This window comes from Phyllobates terribilis, unplaced genomic scaffold, assembly GCF_046119375.1.
Source record: "Phyllobates terribilis strain yellow unplaced genomic scaffold, ASM4611937v1 Scaffold_4__5_contigs__length_816908805, whole genome shotgun sequence".
Lineage (NCBI taxonomy): Eukaryota > Metazoa > Chordata > Amphibia > Anura > Dendrobatidae > Phyllobates > Phyllobates terribilis.
The window spans coordinates 516,259,280-516,280,105 of NW_027362764.1; the positions used below are offsets into that span (position 1 = coordinate 516,259,280).

At 39.6% G+C, this 20,826-nt stretch overlaps 1 protein-coding gene across 4 annotated transcripts in view; it reads right to left on the bottom strand.

Moving 5' to 3' along the window:
* RIPOR2 (RHO family interacting cell polarization regulator 2) overlaps positions 1 to 20,826 on the bottom strand; it is a 193,168-nt gene that overhangs the window by 110,330 nt on the left and 62,012 nt on the right. For all 4 annotated transcript variants that reach the window (XM_073678862.1, XM_073678861.1, XM_073678865.1 and 1 more), the window contains 7 exons: positions 18,724 to 18,879; positions 13,654 to 13,732; positions 13,404 to 13,427; positions 10,632 to 10,685; positions 5,712 to 5,861; positions 1,523 to 1,586; positions 471 to 514 (listed from right to left, as the gene is read on the bottom strand). In XM_073678862.1, the coding sequence (XP_073534963.1) occupies positions 471 to 514; positions 1,523 to 1,586; positions 5,712 to 5,861; positions 10,632 to 10,685; positions 13,404 to 13,427; positions 13,654 to 13,732; positions 18,724 to 18,879 (571 nt within the window). The remainder of the gene's footprint in view (positions 1 to 470; positions 515 to 1,522; positions 1,587 to 5,711; positions 5,862 to 10,631; positions 10,686 to 13,403; positions 13,428 to 13,653; positions 13,733 to 18,723; positions 18,880 to 20,826) is intronic.

Genomic DNA, 20,826 nt, shown 5'->3' on the forward strand with positions numbered 1-20,826 from the left:
AACAAATGGTCAGATTTCTGTATGAAACTCGGATGATTTCTCATATGTTGGTCTGCAACCACCCTTACACAAAGTGCTCTGTCCAACCATAAACTTGAAGACTGAACGTGGTATCATTCTCATCTCCAAAGTTGGGTCGTGTGCATGTTTGTACATATGACCCAATAAACATACATACATACATACATACATACATACATACATACATATTGTCAGCCAATTAAAATACTTAGAGAAAAATGCAGCCTACAAATATAGCTTTGTAAAAAAAACAAAAAAACGACACTTGTGTCATGGCTGAACGTGATGTGCAAATATCAGGCGCCAAGAGGCCATATCCGAAACATTCACAATATGTTGAGAACATCTGATGTGCAGCAAAGGCCTAGGTAAGTAATTATTGACTTTTAAACGTCTTCTTCCCATGTACAAAACATTTTATCTATTAAAAGATTAACCAATTCACAAACCTCATACTGGTCTCCAGGACACAGGCGTGCAAAGCCAGCTAGGCCTATAAAACAGAAAAACATTATTCTAGGTAAAATAACTTATATAGAAAAGTAATTAGTCAAATGTCTAGTTTTTAGTCCATGTTAAAGTATATACTGAAATAGACAAAAATAAATCTCAGGTCAGGGATACAGAAGTATGACTGACCACTAGGTGGCAGCAGTGAATCTCGTTAGCACAGAAACAATAGAATATACATAATTATAATAAACAAAATCTATGTCCTAATAAAATGGTCTATACAATAATTAGAAAGTGATGGTATGATTACACCATTTGGTGCAAACAACGCCAAATAGTGTCTAATTTTCAGAATATTTTATGCAATAGAAAGACTATGTACAGATCATCTTTGACAACACTTTAATAAAGATACGCATGTACAGCACAAAACACAAATTACGTAGTCAGGTAATTTTAGATCTCCTTTCATTCAGTATGTTAGAACAGACCGTTCTCCAGCCGCTTGCAATGGTGACAGCCAGCATGCCCTAGCTGCTGTGGCTCTCGGGCAGTCACTGAAAGGCCGCACGTGACAGACATGTCACTTGACCTCTAGAAAGGCTCTGGTTATTAGCACTTTTTTTGTGCACCAACACCTGACATTTTAGTAAAAACCTGAATCTTAGATGCGATACCTACATGCCAATAAATATTCAGAGCTCTGATAAAGGTTACTCAAAACAACACTGAAATGGCAACCATTACAGCACCCCACAGAGAAGGGCAGACTGGCCTAGGGGATGGGAGGGGAGAGGTTTTCTTCAGAACCGCCTTCATTTTTAACTATATGACCCTGTGCGTAAAAGTAATAACCAAAAATGAACCTCTTGTTAAATGCAGAATATGAAAACCTGACAACTTGTGACAAAGTTACAATTAGCCCCTCCACACGAGAGCCACTCACCGTTACACATTGGAGAACATATATTGGATGAGACTTCTTTATTACGCAAGATAAAAATGAACTGATGTGAATGCACCGTAACAAGACAAAAGAATTAACTACCTTTCATTTTGATGTAGAATTCACCCAGTAGATTTTCCATCTCCGACTCCACCGTGCACATATTCTGAAAAGTAAAAAGTGGCTAAGTTGTCAAAAAAAATAAAAGAGCAAAATAGGAACATTCCCAACTTATAAATCCAATATCTACATGGCTGTGTTATTCTTTACTTAAGGAAAGATACGAGAACGTAAGGGGGTTTGCCCACAAACAAAGTGCATTTTAATTGACAGATCTTGGAATAAAAATAAGTTCCATCATTTGAGGTGTTAAAGACTAAATTGCTTACCGGTAATGGGATTTTCCAGAACCCTCCTGAGAAAGAAGATCCGCCCATCAAGGACAGGAAACCTACAAGAGCTGGGTCTGTCTTTAAGATAACCTTGTCGTCCAAGCTTTGCATAAAGGGAGTACTAACCGACAAGGCCTGACTGAGCAGATGTTAGGTCCACCAGAAGGACTGTTCTCATCAAAAGGTTCTTGACTGAAGCAGAATCAATTGGTTTGAATGGGTCAGAGCCTCCAGCACCAGGTCCAAATCCAAAGGTGGAATTTTTGGGGCAACCACTGGTTTTCATCTGTCACATGTTTTTATGAATCTCATTATCCTCCTATTACTGGCTAATTCATAATTAGATAGAGCCCCCAAGGCCAATAGCTGTAGTTTAAGCTTGACTACAGATAACCCCCTATCTAATCCCTTCTGGAGTAATTCTAATATAGAAATACAGTCTTAGTTTTACACCTGAGCTGCGGAGGGACTTTTTCCAGGTTTTACTGTAGATTCCAATGGTTAATGGTTTCCTACTTTTTAGCAATGTGGATACTATATTAAGTGAAAACCCTCGCTGCACCAATAGTGCCCTCTCAAATTCCAAGCTGTCAAGTATAGCCTAGTTGCCAGGGGGTGACAAACTGGACCTTGGATGAGAAGGTCCAGGATCTCTGGCAGTACCCAAGAATCAGTGACAGATATTAACCTCATCCATGCGAACCACAATCTTTTGGGCCAGAATAGTGCTATTAAAATTACCCTTGCCTGATTTTCCTCAGTACTGCCGAAATCAACACTAGTGGTGGAAAAATGCAAGGTAGGCTGAAATCCCATCAGCTTCAAAAGGCGTCTACAATATAAGGATGTTCTCTGGGATTTAGAGAGCAAAACTCCTTTACTTTTCCATAGAGTTTGCATACAAAAAGGTCTATGTCTTGGAGACCCCTCCTAACTCTACAATCTGTTGGAAGACAGCTGGATTCAGACTCCATGCTCCTTGCCTCAACAGATTGCAGCTCAAGAAGTCGGCCTTGCTGTTTTGTTTCCCTCTTATGTGCTCCATTAAGGTTATCAGCAAAACAGATAGAGTTCTTCCCTGATGGTTGATGTATGCTACGATTAGGCCGGGGTCCCACTAGCGTATGGCATCCAATGCGATATGCTAATGACACTCGGCTCCTGCTCTGCTGCGAGTGTGAGCAGAGTATCAGTGCTCTGTGCTCCTATGTCTTGCACAGAGAGGATCGCAGCACAGCTGAGGAGGGGAAGGAGAAATCAATTTTTACATCTCCTCTGCTGCAGACATCGGCGGGTATCGCACTGCACTCGGGTGATATCCGAGTGCAGTGCGATGTTTCACACGCACCCATAGATTATATGGGTGCATGCGATCCGAATGCAGCATGCTGCGATTTTTTTCCAGCCTGAATGCAATCCGATTGGCGCTGGAGAAAAAAACGCCACTGAGCACACACTCATGGGATTAAATTGGTCCGAATGCAATCAGATTTTTTATCAGATTGCATTTGTCCGATTTAATCACAAGTGAGAGCGAGCCCTTGCTCGGTTTGATACCAGCAGGGCTGTGGAGTAGGTAAGCCAAGCCTATGCCTCCTCAATTTACATGACACCGACTCCCTCATATATGGCTCATGTTTAAGTGATAAATTTACTGTAGCACAGATTCATCTCCGCTAAAAGTCTAGATCCTTAGATTAGGAATAGGACCGACGTTTATAGGACAAATTTCATAACTGGCCCAAATTCTTATGAAAAAATATTCCCCACAAACTGCATTGAACTACTGTACCCAATTTATTATATATTTTAGGAGTTGGAGTCAGTCCATTTTATACTGACTCCGACAAAATGGACACCGACTCCACAGCCCTGGATACAAGGCTGACATATTTGTACTCCATCGATGAGAGTAGGTTCTCTCCCACATATTTCACTGCCCTTAGCTCTTTTAGACTGGAGGAACCTATCTTTTCCTCTCGTCCAACCACTTTGGACCATCCTCCCATCCTCTGAATGCACTCTCCAACCTCTTGGATTTGCATCCATGGTTATACTCTGAATACAGAAAATATATCCAAGGTAGTACCTTGGGAAAACCTAGTTCAACCACAAATGGAGAGATTTGACTGTGACATCGAAGGAAGAGTAACCCTTTCCTCAAGGTCCTTTTAGCACCTTTTCACTTATTAAAGTGTCCAGGAGCTGTGGTATGATCAGACCATGTTCCTGTACGGTCAGACACAGCGATTACACAGTACACAGCAGGGGCACATTTATAACATTATCTCAGCACAGGAACATTTTTTCCAATATCACCATTTTTTGTTGCCATTATTATACATTAGCGTTGTCCCCAACACTATTCCCCACCATATAACCTGTACTAGAATTATTCATATTATACACAATGATGGTTTACAGTCTTTTTTCATAACTCCAACAAACCTTTAATATGCCTTAGGGCGCAGTCAGATGGCTGTATAACACGGACGACCATGGCATCGCAGTGCTTGGTCTGGTCGGCAGCTCTCCTGACCCGAGTGTGACAGCTGCATAGAAATACATGTTGTCACGCTTGGGTCAGGAGAGCCGCTGGCCAGTCCGAGCACTGCGATGCTATGGTCGTCCGTGTTATACCGTCATCTGACTGTGCCATTATACTTTTTCTACAATTTCTTACCGTTAAGACACATAATTTACCCACACTGGGTATGGAAAGTATTCAGACCCCTTTAAATTTGCAAAAATTTCTACATCTGTTTTTTTTTTTTTCAGTCAAGATGAGGTGCAGAGTGTACTTTAATGAGAAAAAAAATGAACTTTTTAGAATTTACCAAATGGCTGCAATGAAAAAAAGGCTGATAAATATAAAGGGGTCTGAATACTTTCCGTTTAGGGGCGCTGCCAAAAGTCCTTCTCCAGACGCAGGTATTTTATATTCTGCAGTTAGGAAAGGTGATGAAAAAGTGCTCTTCATCAGTGTTCCCCAACTCCAGTCCTCAAGGCCCACCAACAGGTCAGGTTTTCAGGATTTCCTTAGTATTGCACAGGTGATGGAATTATTGCCTGTGCAGGTGATGCAATTATCACCTGTGTAATACTAAGGAAATCCTGAAAACATGACCTGTTGGTGGGCCTTGAGGACTGGAGTTGGGGAACCCTGCTCTTCATTACCAATGCTTATTTGGACCTTAATCAGCGGGGTTAAAATGAGCTGAAGGAAAATCTTGGTCTCTTAGAGGATGTGAAATGCAGTGGATGTACAGGGCATACTAGCATTGTCCATTAGCGAAGCCCAGATACTATCTCTGCTATAAATCATGAATCTTCAGGCATTTCTCCTGCTTGTTCTTTCTTACACTGGAGAAACAATGCTTCAGAAGATGAGTGAACGCCCATTTTGACAGGCTGATCATTGTAACAAGGACACTATAAAACGTTTATTCCCTGATTAACAATTATTAACCCATCTAAACAGACCACCAATCACCCTACAAACAAAACCCTTGTTCGTCGGGTGCAGTGATTTTTTAAATAGTTTAAAAATAACCTTTTTACACAAAAGGACTTGCTGGCAAGAAAAAAATTACGTCCCGCCGATAGCGTATGCAGAATGATCACATTCATGATCGTTCCGTGTGCACAGTAGTCTGGGAAACCTATTTAAACAGGCAAAATGAGACCAAGGTGTGTGAACACAGCCTACATGGGGTACAGCTTTGTGGGGTAGCCACTGACGGACTGTCAATAAACAGCACTTCAGCTGTAACAAGTCCAGACAGGACGAGTCGTATTTCTGGACAGTTTATGACAAGCTATATATGTAGTATGGTGTTGCCCTCACAGCTCCTGCAGTGAGGAGTGAATGGAGAGAGGACAACATTTAAAGGACTTACCTCCGTGTACTCCTTGTAACTCTTATTTATTTCAGACAGACTCTCCCGTGCCGCCCTGCTTGAAGGTGATGCAGCAAATGCCTGCTTCATTTTACATGCTCCCTCACGTAGGCGTCTCTGGATGCAATACGCTTCATACAATTCATCGACCTTGAAAATAAAAATACAAAATAATAATATTAGACAGTAGATATATTATAACATACATTACACACACATAAGCCAAAAGACAGCAGTGGGTAACGGTTTCAGTACGTGAGACAGCATTCCCATCCAACCGGTGGCCATTATTAAAAAAAAAAAAAAAAAAAAAAAAAAAAAGGGGGCCACATTTCTGCCCTCTCCAGGAAGCCTTACTACAGTATACATATATTTTTATAAAATCAATCACTAATATTGAACTAAATGTTGGTGTCTTCTGATGATCTGGGCCAAGCACCCCCTTATATTTAGGGAGTAAAGTTATAAACGCATCTGATTTTGTTACTTTGAAACAATCTTACATTTTTCAGACTATCAAAATTGTAGCTCAATTAAGACCCTTAACACATTGTAATAATCTCTTGGACTGCATAGCTTGATTTTTGATATCCCTTTTCTTTTTTTGGAATTTCAGTTCCCTACAAAATCATTCAAAATAAAAAGTAAAACTATATCTGTATTCAATAAAGAGGAAGAATACTTGGAAACATTGCAGGTCCCAGGGCAACAGGTGGCTCTAGAGAAGGAGAAGCGGATATGTGCTGCCAAAATACAACCAACCACAAGACAGCTGGAAACCCTGTTATTTAGCAGAAAAAAACAAAACACCATACTATTTATAGCAGCTCCGTTACATGGAGTTATACGGCTGTTTCCGAGGAGAAGCACAAAGGAAAAAGCAAGAGTGTGATACACAGCTCCCTTCTTAGCAATTTACTATATTGTGCTCCATCTGCAGGGGACAAGATCAGCTTCCATTGTTCCCCAAGAGCCCGAACAGGGACAGTGTATGCAATTCCAATCTGGCCTCTAATGTTTTTTACCCTGTAAGCATAGTGACTGTATCCAGATTTTTAGGTCTTCAATCTTATATGAATCTGTATTGGCCAAAAATGTGCTTCTGACCAACGCTTTCATTAGGGGTATAGACAACCTTGCTTCCTGCAGATTAGCATCGGTCTGTGAATACACAGCATTCACCAAGAAGAGTAAACCAGTCCATGGTCAAAAGGAACATGGCAAATTTTCAGTACTTTGACAAGAAACTGAAAGGTTCACAGCTGGTTTAGTTTACAAAAATCATTCCTAACCATGGGCATAAATACCATGGTACCAGGCATCGCTGCTGCTATGGGGTCCAACAATAAAAAAAAAAAAGTCAGGCAAAAGGCAAAGTTAGCAGTGAATGAATACTAAAATGGGGCAAACAAAACCGGGAGCAGCAGGATTAAAATAAGATCAAAAACTGATCCCTTCTGAACTAGTCACAGGCCCCCTTTAAATTGAAATTGCTCTCCCCAGAAATCAACTATAGTGTTGTTTAAATACCAAAAAGTATTCAATGAAGGCAGAGGTAGAGATCTAGGACAATAAAAATATAACTACGTATGGTGGAGAAAACCTCAACTTTATGGATCTAGGTCTTTTTTTCAAACTATGTATGTAAAAAAAAAACAAAAAAAAAAAAAAACACCACACACCATCACACGTGACTGGGGAAGCTGCCGCAAAACGAGTGTTGGAGTGGATAACCTGATAGCAATCATGCGGTCTGGTCTGTATTACTTATGATCAATAATTATCTAACCTCATCTTTTTACAGCTCCATATATGTCAATATTAAATGGATATAGTTTATTAATTTGCTCATGCAGTGATTCACCTCATTTAGTGCATTATCTACTTTTGTCATTTTAATTGGGATTCATATCAAAATTATTTAGCAGTAGGATATTATCATGGATTCAGTGCAATATCTTTACTAATTGGTATATACAACATGTTATACCATTTACACCACTTGGGTGATCATTGTGCCCTGCTAATCACTCATTACTTGACATATGACACATTGATAAAATCCCATTCTTATCTTATTTTTTTTCCGCTGATCATGGACTTATAATTATCTGCTATACAGACCGCTTTTTATTAATTATTATTTACTTCAATTACTTACTAGTCTCTTCCCCTGTCACATTGATTTTTAGTCTTTGTGTGATTTATGTTTTTTTATGGTGGCCTTATGTCTAAGTAAATATAGCCACAAATAAAATTATAAATGCTTTATTGAATGTTCTCTGCCTTCATAGAATACTTCCTTTGGTATATACAGTTAATGCAGTATTCCGTGGCATTCAGATTATTATTCATATTGATTATATACTGGAACCTTCTTTTAAATTAGGCTTTCAAACTACGGGGTTGTACAGGAGGCTACTAGCAAAATGATTCGATGCGCTCATTATCACTTATCAGTCAAGAGTGGGTGTATGGAGCGGGCTCAGAGGCTGCGCCCGCTTCATACCCGGCAGATAATGGCTTTGACACAAAGCCAGGATCTGCCTCTAACAGCCATGAATGGAGCAGAGCTCCATCCACAGCTGTTAACCTGTAAAATGCCACTGTCAATCTGTGTCTGCAGCATTTACAGCGCTGAGGTACAGGGGCGCACCATTTCACTCGCCCATCACCTCCCCTCCGCCAAGACACAATCACAAGTACCGTACTATTATAAAGAATATAGTTCCTTTCATGGTTAGATGCCTCAATAATAGTGGATGTCAGTGAGGCTCTTGACCATCTACTGCTAGTAATAAAGAGGACCAGTCTTTGGCTGCCCTTAATTTATGAAAACGGGGCAGTCATAGGCTGATTTTACTCAACTAAATTAATCCTGGCAAGCAGTGCGGGATCCCACAACCCTCCACAGCCCACTCACTAAGCAGCATCCGTTATTAAGCAGATTCAAATTGGTAACTGCATAGTATGGCTATGTGCACACAATGTATTTCTCATTTGTATTCTGCCTGGAACATGCCTGAAAAAGTGCTCAATAAACGTTAAATATAATGTACATATGAATAGCAATTTCAAAATGACTTGCTCTAAATATGATACATCTTTAACTGCTTGAAGCTTCGAAAGTCAAGAAATGGCTAAAAGAACTGACCTGACTATTCTTCAGGTGGGTCCAGAAATATTTGGATAGTGGCACAAGTTTGGCATTTTAGCCGTTTACCAAAACACATTCAAGGTATAGTTATATAATCAGTATGATCTTAATGCACAGACTCTCAGCTTTAATTTGAGAATATTCACATCCTAACTGGAGAAAGTGTTTAGGAATTACAACTCTAACATGTAGCTGACTCTTTTTTAAAAAAGGGACCAAAAATAACTGGACAGTTCTCTCAAAAGCTCTTTAATGGGCAGCATGGCATATTTCCTTGTAAATCCATCATCAATTAAGCAGGTAAAAGGGTCTAGAGCTTATTCCAGGTGTGGCAATTGCATTTGGAAGGTGTGGGAATGCATTTTTGCATAAAAAAAAAAAAAAGTGCAGTGGTTAGCTTGGGAACTCAAAAAGGCCTGGATGACCATGGAAGACAACAGTGGTGAATGATCACAGAATCCTTTCCACGGTGAAGAAAAACCCATTTGAAATATCCCCCTTAAGTGAAGAACACTCTCCAGGAAATAGGTGTTCAGTATCTTACTCTACTATAAAGAGGAGACTTCATGAGAGCAAATACAAAAAGGGTTTCACCACAATCAACCTTAAAATTAGAAAGGCCAGATTAGACTTTGCCAAAAGACATCTCAAGAAGACAGCCCAGTTCAGCAAAAGCATTATTTGGACAGATGAAACTAAGATCAACATGTACTAGAATGATTGGAAGAAGAAAGTATGGAGGAGGCTTGGAACGGCTCATGATCTAAAGCACACCATATCTTATGTAAAACATGATGGAGGCAGTGTGATGGCATGGGGATGCATGGCTTCCCATGGCACTGGGTCACTAGTATTTATTGACGATGTGACTCAAAACAGAAGCAGCAAGATGAAATCTGAAATGAACAGGGCTATACTGTCTGCTCAGATTCAACCAAGTACAGCAAGGCTGATTGCCCATATGTACTGTGAAGCACTGGCCAATGACCCAAAATATATTGCGAAAGCAACCCAGGAGTTTAAGGCAAAGAAGTGGAATATTCTGCAATAGCCGAATCAATCACCAGATCTCCACCCCATCGAGCAGCATTTCACATGCTTAAAACAAAACTTTAGGCAGAAAAACCCACAAACAAGCAACAACTGAAGTCAGCTGCAGTAAAGGCCAATAAAACATCAAAGGAGGAAACTTAGTGTTTGACGATGTCCACGGTTTCCAGACTTCAGGCAGTCATTGCCTGCAACGGATTCTCTACAAAGTATTAAAACTGAATATTTTTATTAAAGTTAAATTTGTCCACGTACTTTTGAGCCTATGAAATAGGTAGAGAAATGGTTGAAATTCCTAAAAGTTTCACTGGATTTTTTTGTTCAATCCTTTAGTCTACATATCAATTGCATCTCAGTAGTTCATTTTAAATTAAAAAAAATGCCATGGAGAGCCCAAATCACGAAGATTCGTTCACTGTCCAAAATGTAACAAAAAAAACCCCACAACAATGAAAGTAATGAAATAGATGGTGTGTGCACATTTTATAAAAAAAAAAAAAAAAAAAAAGTGTAAAGGGTAAGTCATGCCTCTTGGAAGAGGAGTAGAAAAAGAAAAAAAAAGTGCAAAGATGGAAACTCACCCAGTCATGAAAGGAAAGTCACAGGAAAGCTTAATCATGATACTTTTGAGAGTAAATGCAGCTTTAATCTATTGGTTTCTTATTGGTGCATGTATGATGGAAACATGGAGAGATAGCTTTTGATTAAATTACCTTACTCATGTGAAACTCCAGTCGTCTTGTATATCTTTCAATAGTCTTGATTTGCTAAGAAAAAAAATTGGATTTATTTTGCTAATATATACTACCAAATTGTGTAGTTAAAACAAGTAGTTAGTTAAAACAAATCGAAATCTGATAAGTACAAAAAAACCATCCTCAAGCACTCTGAGCTGTGGATGAGCAAGTACCTAGTTATTCTACATTTCCCTGGCCATTTTCTTTAAAAGGGGCTGTCTGGTCTAAAACTTGATAAGTCTGCATTCACTGACAGTCATACATTTGTATGGAGCGAGGCTGCGCCGCATCTAGTGACGTGGCCGTCTAGTGAGTGGGGCCTCGCTCAATACAAGTGTATGGAGCTAGGCCGCACCCACTAGTCAGGCTCTGGCCGGGAGTATGAATATCGTACATATCACCACTGTTCCAGGCGAATCCTCGCAGAGCTCAGTGCATGCGCTGGGGGGATTCAGAAGTCTGCAGTCACACAGAGCGACTGCAGTCTTATCAATCTAGACTGGACAACTCCTTTAAGGGTATGTGCACACGATGCAGAAATGAAGCAGAAAATTTCCGCATCATTTCTGCATCTCCCTGGCAGAAAAAACGCATGCAGATTGTGCATGCATTTTTCCTGCGGAATACATGCGGATTCACATGCGTTTCCGCATGTGGATTGACAAGCGCTTTCCAGGCGATTTTAGCATCACCTGGAAAGTGCTTGACAACTAGGTCACACTATATAAATCCATGCAAACGGCGTATATAGTGTGACCCGAGAGAGTGGCAAAAATAAAAAATAAATGTATACTTTACCCTCCGATGGCCCGCGCTGTCCTGCTCAATCCGTTCTTCCTCGCCGGCAACTTTGAATTGAAAGACCTGCCGACGTCAGCGTTACGTGACCCGTCACATGACTCTGACGTCAGCGCAGGTCCTTCAACTCACTGCAAAGTGCCGGGAACCAAGCAGGAGCGGTGCGCGGGCCGCCAGAAGGTAACTATACATTTATTTTTTATTTTATTCTTTTTTTACAGCTTTTTTAATTGTACCTGGGTGTGGATGAGACTCCCCTCTCCTCCACACCCGGGTACCATCCGCACATTAGAACGCGCCAATAGAGCAAGTACAAATGCAGTCTTGCGGAATTGGCACGTTCTAATGCAAGTCAATGGCGGCAAAAATGCCGCGTTTACGCAAAATTAATTGACATGCTGTGGATTTTTGAGCGCAGCGTTTACGCTGCGGAAAAATCCGCATCATGGGCACAGCACATGCGGATTTCAATTGGTGAACATTGCTGCCCTTCTACCTTGCGTTTTTAATGCGTTTCCGCAACTGCAAAAACGCCGCGGAAACGCACTAAAAACGCATGGTAGAAGGGCAGCAATGTTCACCAATTGAAATCCGCATGTGCTGTGCCCATGATGCGGATTTTTCCGCAGCGTAAACGCTGCGCTCAAAAATCCACAGCATGTCAATTAATTTTGCGTAAACGCGGCGTTTTCGCCGCCACTGACTTGCATTAGAAGACGCCAATTCCGCAAGACTGCATTTGTACTTGCGCTATTGGCGCGTTCTAATGTGCGGATGGTACCCGGGTGTGGAGGAGAGGAGAGTCTCATCCACACCCAGGTACCATTAAAAAAGCTGTAAAAAAAGAATAAAATAAAAAATAAATGTATAGTTACCTTCTGGCGGCCAGCGCACCGCTCCTGCTTGGTTCCCGGCACTTTGCAGTGAGTTGAAGGACCTGCGCTGACGTCAGTCATGTGACGGGTCACGTAACGCTGACGTCGGCAGGTCTTTCAATTCAAAGTTGCCGGCGAGGGAGAACGGATTGAGCAGGACAGCGCGGGCCATCAGAGGGTAAAGTATACATTTATTTTTGCCACTCTCTCGGGTCATACTATATAAATCCATGCCGGTTGCATGGATTTATATAGTGTGACCTAGTTGTCAAGCACTTTCCAGGTGATGCTAAAATCGCCTGGAAAGCGCTTGTCAATCCACATGCGGAAACGCATGTGGAAACGCATGTGAATCCGCAGGAAAAACGCATGCACAATCTGCATGCGTTTTTTCTGCCAGGGAGATGCAGAAATGATGCAGAAATTTTCTGCTTCATTTCTGCATCGTGTGCACATACCCTAAGACTCTGGACAGGTTCTAGGTGAAGACATCATGTCCAAGTTATTGCGTGATCTAAACAGGTAAGTTACGGCTATGCTTTGCAAAAAGGTCTTGTAACTAAACAGAAAATGTAACACCAGATCTCGGAATCTCAAACAAGAATGGATATTGCCACACTCTGAGCCGCACGCTGAACTGTGATGAAAAAGGAAGTCTTGTTTCATAACTTTTCTCAAGAAGTGAGTTTTGTAAGTCGACTTTTCTTCTTTTAAACGATGTCACGTTTTCACAGCTATAAATTACATGCATTATTCGCTAAAAGCAATAGGAGATTCTGGGGAGGTAGCACAGAAAATGTGATAAATGCGATTACTAATAAGAATTTACATAATACAGGTATGACCTTAATAATGAAAAACGCTTCGTGATCAAAACCTTTTCATGTTGTAGATATTTGCACAGAAAAATGTACTGTGATGTGTAGGTAGGCATTTATGAAATCATAGAGAATAAGTTACATATCAAATGTAAATTGTGACGTGTAAAGATCATGAGAATTTCTTACATGGGTACTACATTTACCATTGAAAAGTCATACCCAAAACAAAAAGCAAGAAATGTAGAAGCACATACCTTATCCAGATCATACAAGACCCCCTGCAATGAAAAATAGATATGTCAATGTCAATCAACGATTATATTAATTATACTATTGTGAGCACAGCGCTGGACGAAACAGTCACCATCAGGATACAATACAGTCTACATGACTCTGGTTCCTATGGCAGCCCTATGTGGTGTGTACGGTAGGTATTCACAAGCCCCCGAGCTACCAGGTTTACCCACACAAACTCAAGGAAGAATTCTAGTGCTGACGACTTACCAGTCTTGAATTTCTCTTCATGTCTTTTAGTTGGGCAGTCAGCTTGTCTAGCTCAGTCTGATGAACTTCCAGGCACTCGCTATCAAGGAAATCAAACACCAGGCATCATTAGGTAAGAAGTCAGCCTATTCTAGGAACCACAGCTTATGGGTAATTCACATATACGAGAGCCGACATTCTACTGAAATAAGGCACTACAAAATCATGTTAAGATCATCCAAACACCTAATCAAACTAGAGATCAATATCCCATCTCTTATAGACGATCAGGTTCTCACTAACATGAGATAGAAGGTCATTAGGTCTCAACTACATCCGTTCTAGAAAAATCTGTTATAGAAATCCAATCGGTTCTGGAAAAAAAATACATTTATTTATTTTACTACATATGTTATAAAAGGAGGATATTGTCAGGAAAACTCATGGATGGTCAAAATTGGTTTAAACGTTGTCATATAGACGGATTCACAGGACGTCATAAACCAGCTGCATTTTCTAGCCATAACAGAAATAATTTAAACGCTATCACTTTATAAGCCTTGGTTACACAATGAAGTTTTTGCATTTTCTTTATTATACTAAAACTGGTATTGGAATATTATATATATATATATATATATATATATATATATATATATATATATATATATATATATATATATATATATATATATATATATATATATATATATATATATATATATATATATATATATACACATACATATATATACATACATACATACAGTACAGACCAAAAGTCTGGACACACCTTCTCATTTAAAGATTTTTCTGTATGTTCATGAGTATGAAAATTGTACATTCACACTGAAGGCATCAAAACTATGAATTAACACATGTGGAATTATATACTTAACAAAAAAGTGTGAAACAACTGAATATATGTCTTATATTCTAGGTTCTTCAAAGTAGCCACCTTTTGCTTTGATGACTGCTTTGCACACTCTTGGCATTCTCTTGATGAGCTTCAAGAGGTAGTCACCGGAAATGGTTTTCACTTCACAGGTGTGCCCTGTCAGGTTTAATAAGTGGGATTTCTTGCCTTATAAATGGGGTTGGGACCATCAGTTGTGTTGTGCAGAAGTCAGGTGGATACACAGCTGATAGTCCTACTGAATAGACTGTTAGAATTTGTATTATGGCAAGAAAAAAGCAGGCAAGTAAAGAAAAACGAGTGGCCATCATTACTTTAAGAAATGAAGGTCAGTCAGTGCGAAAAATTGGGAAAACTTTGAAAGTGTCCCCAAGTGCAGTTGCAAAAACCATCAAGCACTACAAAGAAACTGGCTCACATGAGGACCGCCCCAGGAAAGGAAGACCAAGAGTCACCTCTGCTTCTGAGGATAAGTTTATCTGAGTCACCAGCCTCAGCTGCTTTTTTCTTGCCATAATACAAATTCTAACAGAGAATGCCAAGAGTGTGCAAAGCAGTCATCAAAGCAAAAGGTGGCTACTTTGAAGAACCTAGAATATAAGACATATTTTCAGTTGTTTCACACTTTTTTGTTAAGTATAGTCATGAAAATACAGAAAAATCTTTAAAATGAGGTGTGTCCAAAATTTTGGTCTGTACTGTATAATTATATATATATATATATATATATATATATATATATATATATATATATATATATATATATATATATATATATATATATATATATATATATATATATATATATATATATATATATATATATATATATATATATATATATATATACACACACACACACACATAAATAAGTTTAAAATCACCCCCCCCCCCGTTTCGCCCCATTCAAAATAATAATAAAAAAAACCCTTGCATACACATATTTGGTATCGCCGCGTTCAGAATTGCCCAATCTATATAAGAAAAGAATTAATCCGATCAGTAAACAGCGTAACAAGAAAAAAAATTCTAAACGCCAGAATAACATTGTTTTGGTCGCCACAACGTCGCAATAAAATGTAATAACAGGCGATGAAAACATCAGATCTACCCCAAAATGGTATCAATAAAAACATCAGCTCGGCACCCAAAAAAAATAAGCCCTCACCCGGCACTAGATCCTGAAAAAAACTTAAATTTCCCCATCATCAGTCTGCGGAAATCGGATTGAACTCTGATGACATGCACTAAGGTATGGTCAGATGTCAGAATCTCCATGCTGTACCAGTTGGAACAGATCACTATACATCCACAACAATTATACTGAGCCAACATTGAACCATAAACACAACCGGACCGGACACTAATCGCCCTGGAAATATTCCGCTATAATATATTTAGGAAGGGCGAATCTCCTCAAGGTGACCGTAAAGAAAGCAGAGCAACCTTGACACATCTCATTGTCTAGCTAGTTAAAACTGAAGGAAGAGGGACACAAACTATCCATGTCACAAGTTCATATGGAAAGGGCAGAGAAATTAGGAATCACTTAAAACATAGTACAAGAGTGGAGAGTGGATGGCGGTATGAATTTCAAAAATATCGGAAATTAAAATCAAACAGCCAAAAGCTTAAAGATCCATGACTGGATATAGCAGGCATCAAATTATGCATTAACCATGTTAGAACAGCAAATGTTGAGAACCTGCTCATTACCCAGCCTCCTACACACACCACATGCACAAATGACAGAAGACACGAAATACAAAACCCTATTGTATACAACCTGGAAAGCTTGGAACAAAATTTGGAATCAACCACATGTATCGCCTTTGGTTTATACGTACATATGACTTGTAAATAATCCCATCTTCAAAGACAGTGACCAACAGGCGATATTAAAATCTGGAGGAGGTGCGGAATCTACACAAGACAAACTCAAACATGTAACAAAAAAAGATCCTGACTATGGAGGAAAGTAAACAAAATATTCCAATATTCCCATGTTTCTGTTCTCATATCCACATGTTAAGAGCTACATACAGCAAGCTATAGCTCAAGGACAGAGACTGGAGCCAAGTCCGACATACCTGGCACATAATGGGACAAATCACAAAATACCACCACTTATTATATACATCATAGATAGACCCCTGACTAAATAGTACAACGACTCCCCAGAATTCCCACACACCAAATAACATAAGCAGCCAAGGATCGAGCATATAAGTCGCCTCACATCAGACAGATATTTTGAAATGCAATAAAAATCAGTCATGTGGCATGGAGCTTTCAGAATGGGTATTTATACTATACTCAAATGCTTTAAGAGTCAAGTAAAGGAGAAAAAGCGACAGATGCATCTCACCAAGTTGAAATATATTAACTTTTGATGAGATTCTAGTTCTTCAATACAAAAAGTGAAACTCCTATCCAAGCTGCTTGAGGTCTAGTGTGAAGTTTCCACAATCAGTGATAGTGTGGGGAGCCATGTCATGTGCTGGTGTAGGTCCACTGTGTTTATCAAGACCAAAGTCAGCGCTGCCGTCTACCAGGAAATTTTAGAGCACTTCATGCTTCCCTCTGCCGACAAGCTTTTTGGAGATGGAAATTTCATTCTCCAGCAGGACTTGGCACCTGTCCACACTGCCAAAAGTACCAATACCTGGTGTAAAAACAGTATCACTGTGCTTGATTGGCCAGAAAACTCGCCTGACCTTAACCGCATAGAGAATCTATGGGGTATTGTCAAGAGGAAGATGAGATACACCAGACCCAACAATGCAGACGAGCTGAAGGCTGCTATCAAAGCTTCCATAACACCTCAGCAGTGCCACAGGCTGATCGCCTCCATGCCACACCGCATTGATGCAGTAATTGATGCATTGACGCCCGACCAAGTATTGAGTGCATTTACTGAACATACATTTCAGTAGGCCAACATTTCAGATTTTAAAAACATTTTTCAAGCTGTTATAAAGTATTCTAATTTACTGAGATAATGACTTTTGTGTTTTCATTGGCTGTAAGCCATAATCATCAACCTTAACAGAAATAAACACTTGAAATAGATCACTCTGTTTGTAATGATTCTATAATATAGGAGTTTCCTTTTTGTATTGAAGAACTGAAATAAATTAACTTTTTGATGATATTCTAATTTAGTGAGATGCACCTGTATATCACGGTCTACGGACCTGCCAGGCAATCCAGTGTTATTGGGAAAGGATTAGACAATTCACTACAGCACATCTTGCCAATTTTTGTCTCCAAAATCCATTATGGGTGATTTTTGGATATTTAGATCCAAGCTAGTAAACTGCTCCAAAGCCGAAGTATAAACATGGCTGTGGGAAAAAGCACCCCCACTTAAAATGTTCTTGAATAAACTTTTTTTATTCCTTCTAAAAAACGGCTTGGCTAGAGGCATCATTGAAAAAGGAAATGCCAAAGTAGCGGATTGCTTTCAAATGAAAAAGTTTTATTTTGCTATTACCGCAATGAATACAAACATCAAGACACATGTACAATCTACAATTTGCCATTAGGAAACATTGGTAGCGGGAGAACTGCCGCTTTGAGGTAGTCATTTTCAGTTTAGGGGAACACACAACATCTGTACTGAGGAGTCCGCAGATCCACCAATGGCCCCATGAAAAGCAGTAATGGGTAAACATAATGGGGGTGCTGTAGATTAAAGTAGAACGCCATCACTAGTACAATAAATAAGGTGCACGTTTTTAGTAAAAGGTTTTAACACTTAAAAATCTACTTGAATTTAAAATGAAAAATAAAAAAGAAACCGTGATGGTGTTTAGGTTGGATGCACAGTACATGTATGGAAGAGAGGTGGAAACTTGACAACTGCAGAATTTTCACTAAGTGAGCAACAAAATAATGAAGTGAAGTGTTAATCAACTCTGCAATGGACCATTCGATAAATCACTCTGGATGGGCAACGAGAATAAACTGAAAGATATTGCCCAAATCTAAAACCATATTGTCGTCCTGGACAGGTGCCAATCCTCTGATGTCGCAAGTGAGTCCCCGGTGGTCACGCAACATTGTTATGCAAGACGTAACTATTCCGTCACACTTAAAGTTACAGACAATTTTATCTACTGTATAGATGAGCAGTTTTACACCTTGTACATGTATCATTTATTCATACTTACTCAAGGCCATTTTTTAAGGCGCTGTATATTTCTTCTACTCTTTCTGGCTGAGGTTCTTTGGAAGCGCTGCTGTTTTTGTGGCCCAGATTATGCATTTTCTTTTGCTTTGCTTGTGGCTTTTTTGGATTTGAAGAGTTCCCAAGAAAAGAATTACATCTGTTAAAGGAGGAAAAAAAAAACAAAACACAAAAAAACACAGATCAAAAGAACGCTAAAAAGAAAACGTGTAAAAAAAATCTAAGCTTGTCAGGGTAAGCATATATGTAACCCAAGGCAAATTTAAGGCAGATCTGGCCCAAGTTCAAATATCCCATTTCACAATTTTAGAGAAATATATATAAATTAAAATAAACATGCAAATCAAAATATAACACTGGAGAAAAAATATGAGTCGCTACATCATGGAGCACAACCATTCCTTGTCTGAGGGTCACATTATAGAATCAAAACCACTTTTAAAAACCTGCATTAAAAATATGTAAGGGATATTACTGCCAGACATTTATAACATATCAAACGTATATACCATATGTGTCAGATAGGTGCAGATTCAGCTTCCAGCACTCCAACCATTTGGTGCTATGGGGGTTCTCTTCTCTAATCAACACTTTAATGAAGGGCTTTCTGAAATGCCAAATAGTGATCATGGGGACCCATTCTCCTGATAAATGGTGGAAAAAGAGGTCTACACTGTGCACCATTAGTGTGTACCTATCCCTGCTCCTCTTCCCTGACATTGGAGTAGCTACACAGACAAGTAGTTGTGTAGAGATGATGGAGGAGGGGCACAAAGGATGGCACTTCAGCCCACATATTACTTTGGGACACAGGCTCTGCATTTTTGTGTTAAGCTGTATACTGGGTCCTTTTTTTTTTCTTTTTTTATAATTCTTTATTTAAAAGCAAATACAAGGGTTCAGAAGACATGGGAAGCCCCACCGCACTTTAGCAAGTATGCTAAAAATAATGTACGATGCATAATATAAAAAAAGGAAATGCAACTAGTGCCAAATCTCTGGAGCCAAAATAATTTTAGGATAAAAGTTTGAAATTCACCAAGACGAAAGGCAGAAAGAAAGAAGTAAAGATAGAGGGTCAAGCAATTTTTTTCCCCCAAAGTAAAATGCAGGACCAAAAACTATAAAAACGAGCATCTGTATAAGGTGATTGGAATCTTTCTGTGACGGAGCAAAAATAGAGAAACTCATAGCCCTGCGTGTGATTGTTTGTACTCGGTCCCTAAAGGGAGAGAACTTTGCACGTCCAGAAAATATCTATAAAAGGAGCCCTCCACTTCACATTGCCAAAAAGTTTTGTCAACTTAGGTCTACTCATGGGACTACAATATGTAGACGAGATTGCCCTCTATACCAGCGTGATAGCAATTTGTATTCCACTTCCTGGAAATGAGAACTGATTGATGCCTTGTGAGTAAGAGTAAAAATTCAGCATCTGTTCCTGATAGAGGAAATGTTCAAGTCAGCTTTCCAATGTAGAATATACTGTATAAAAGGAGGGGGATTGATCTGAAGGGGAGATTAACATGGAAATTGCCTTTGAGCGAGTATTCCTAAGCAGTCCCGACTAGAGATGAGTGGATCGCTTCGTGCAACCCTGGGACAGCGAATTTCCTGATCTTTAGGGATCCTGGGCTCATCTTTTGATTTTCTGTGCCAGCATGTAGTCACCTGTGCGCCACATGAGGCTGGCAAATCAAACACTGCACTGAGGAGCCCGGAAGGTCATGAAATTCGTTCAGCTCTTGTGCACAGCCAGAGAGCACTGACTTGGACCAGGGTTTGCAAAACTATCTGATCATCTCTTGATGCCAATGAAATGCAACAGCAACCCCACATAAGGACACCATCCATAATAAGAAAAGCCAGCACCAAACCTCGTTTTACCAGGATCCTATAGTCCTCAAACACAATCAGTTTGTGAGTAGCCAATGGTCCGTGGTGCTACACCAAAGTGTTCCAATAAAGTTCAAATATAAAACAGAAAGAAAGGTGGCACTCGCCATAGGCTTGGACAAACGCCAATCTTACGGCTGTAGTCCAGCTTCATACTACCCCGCACTCCCCTGTTCACTGCCGCTCCTTG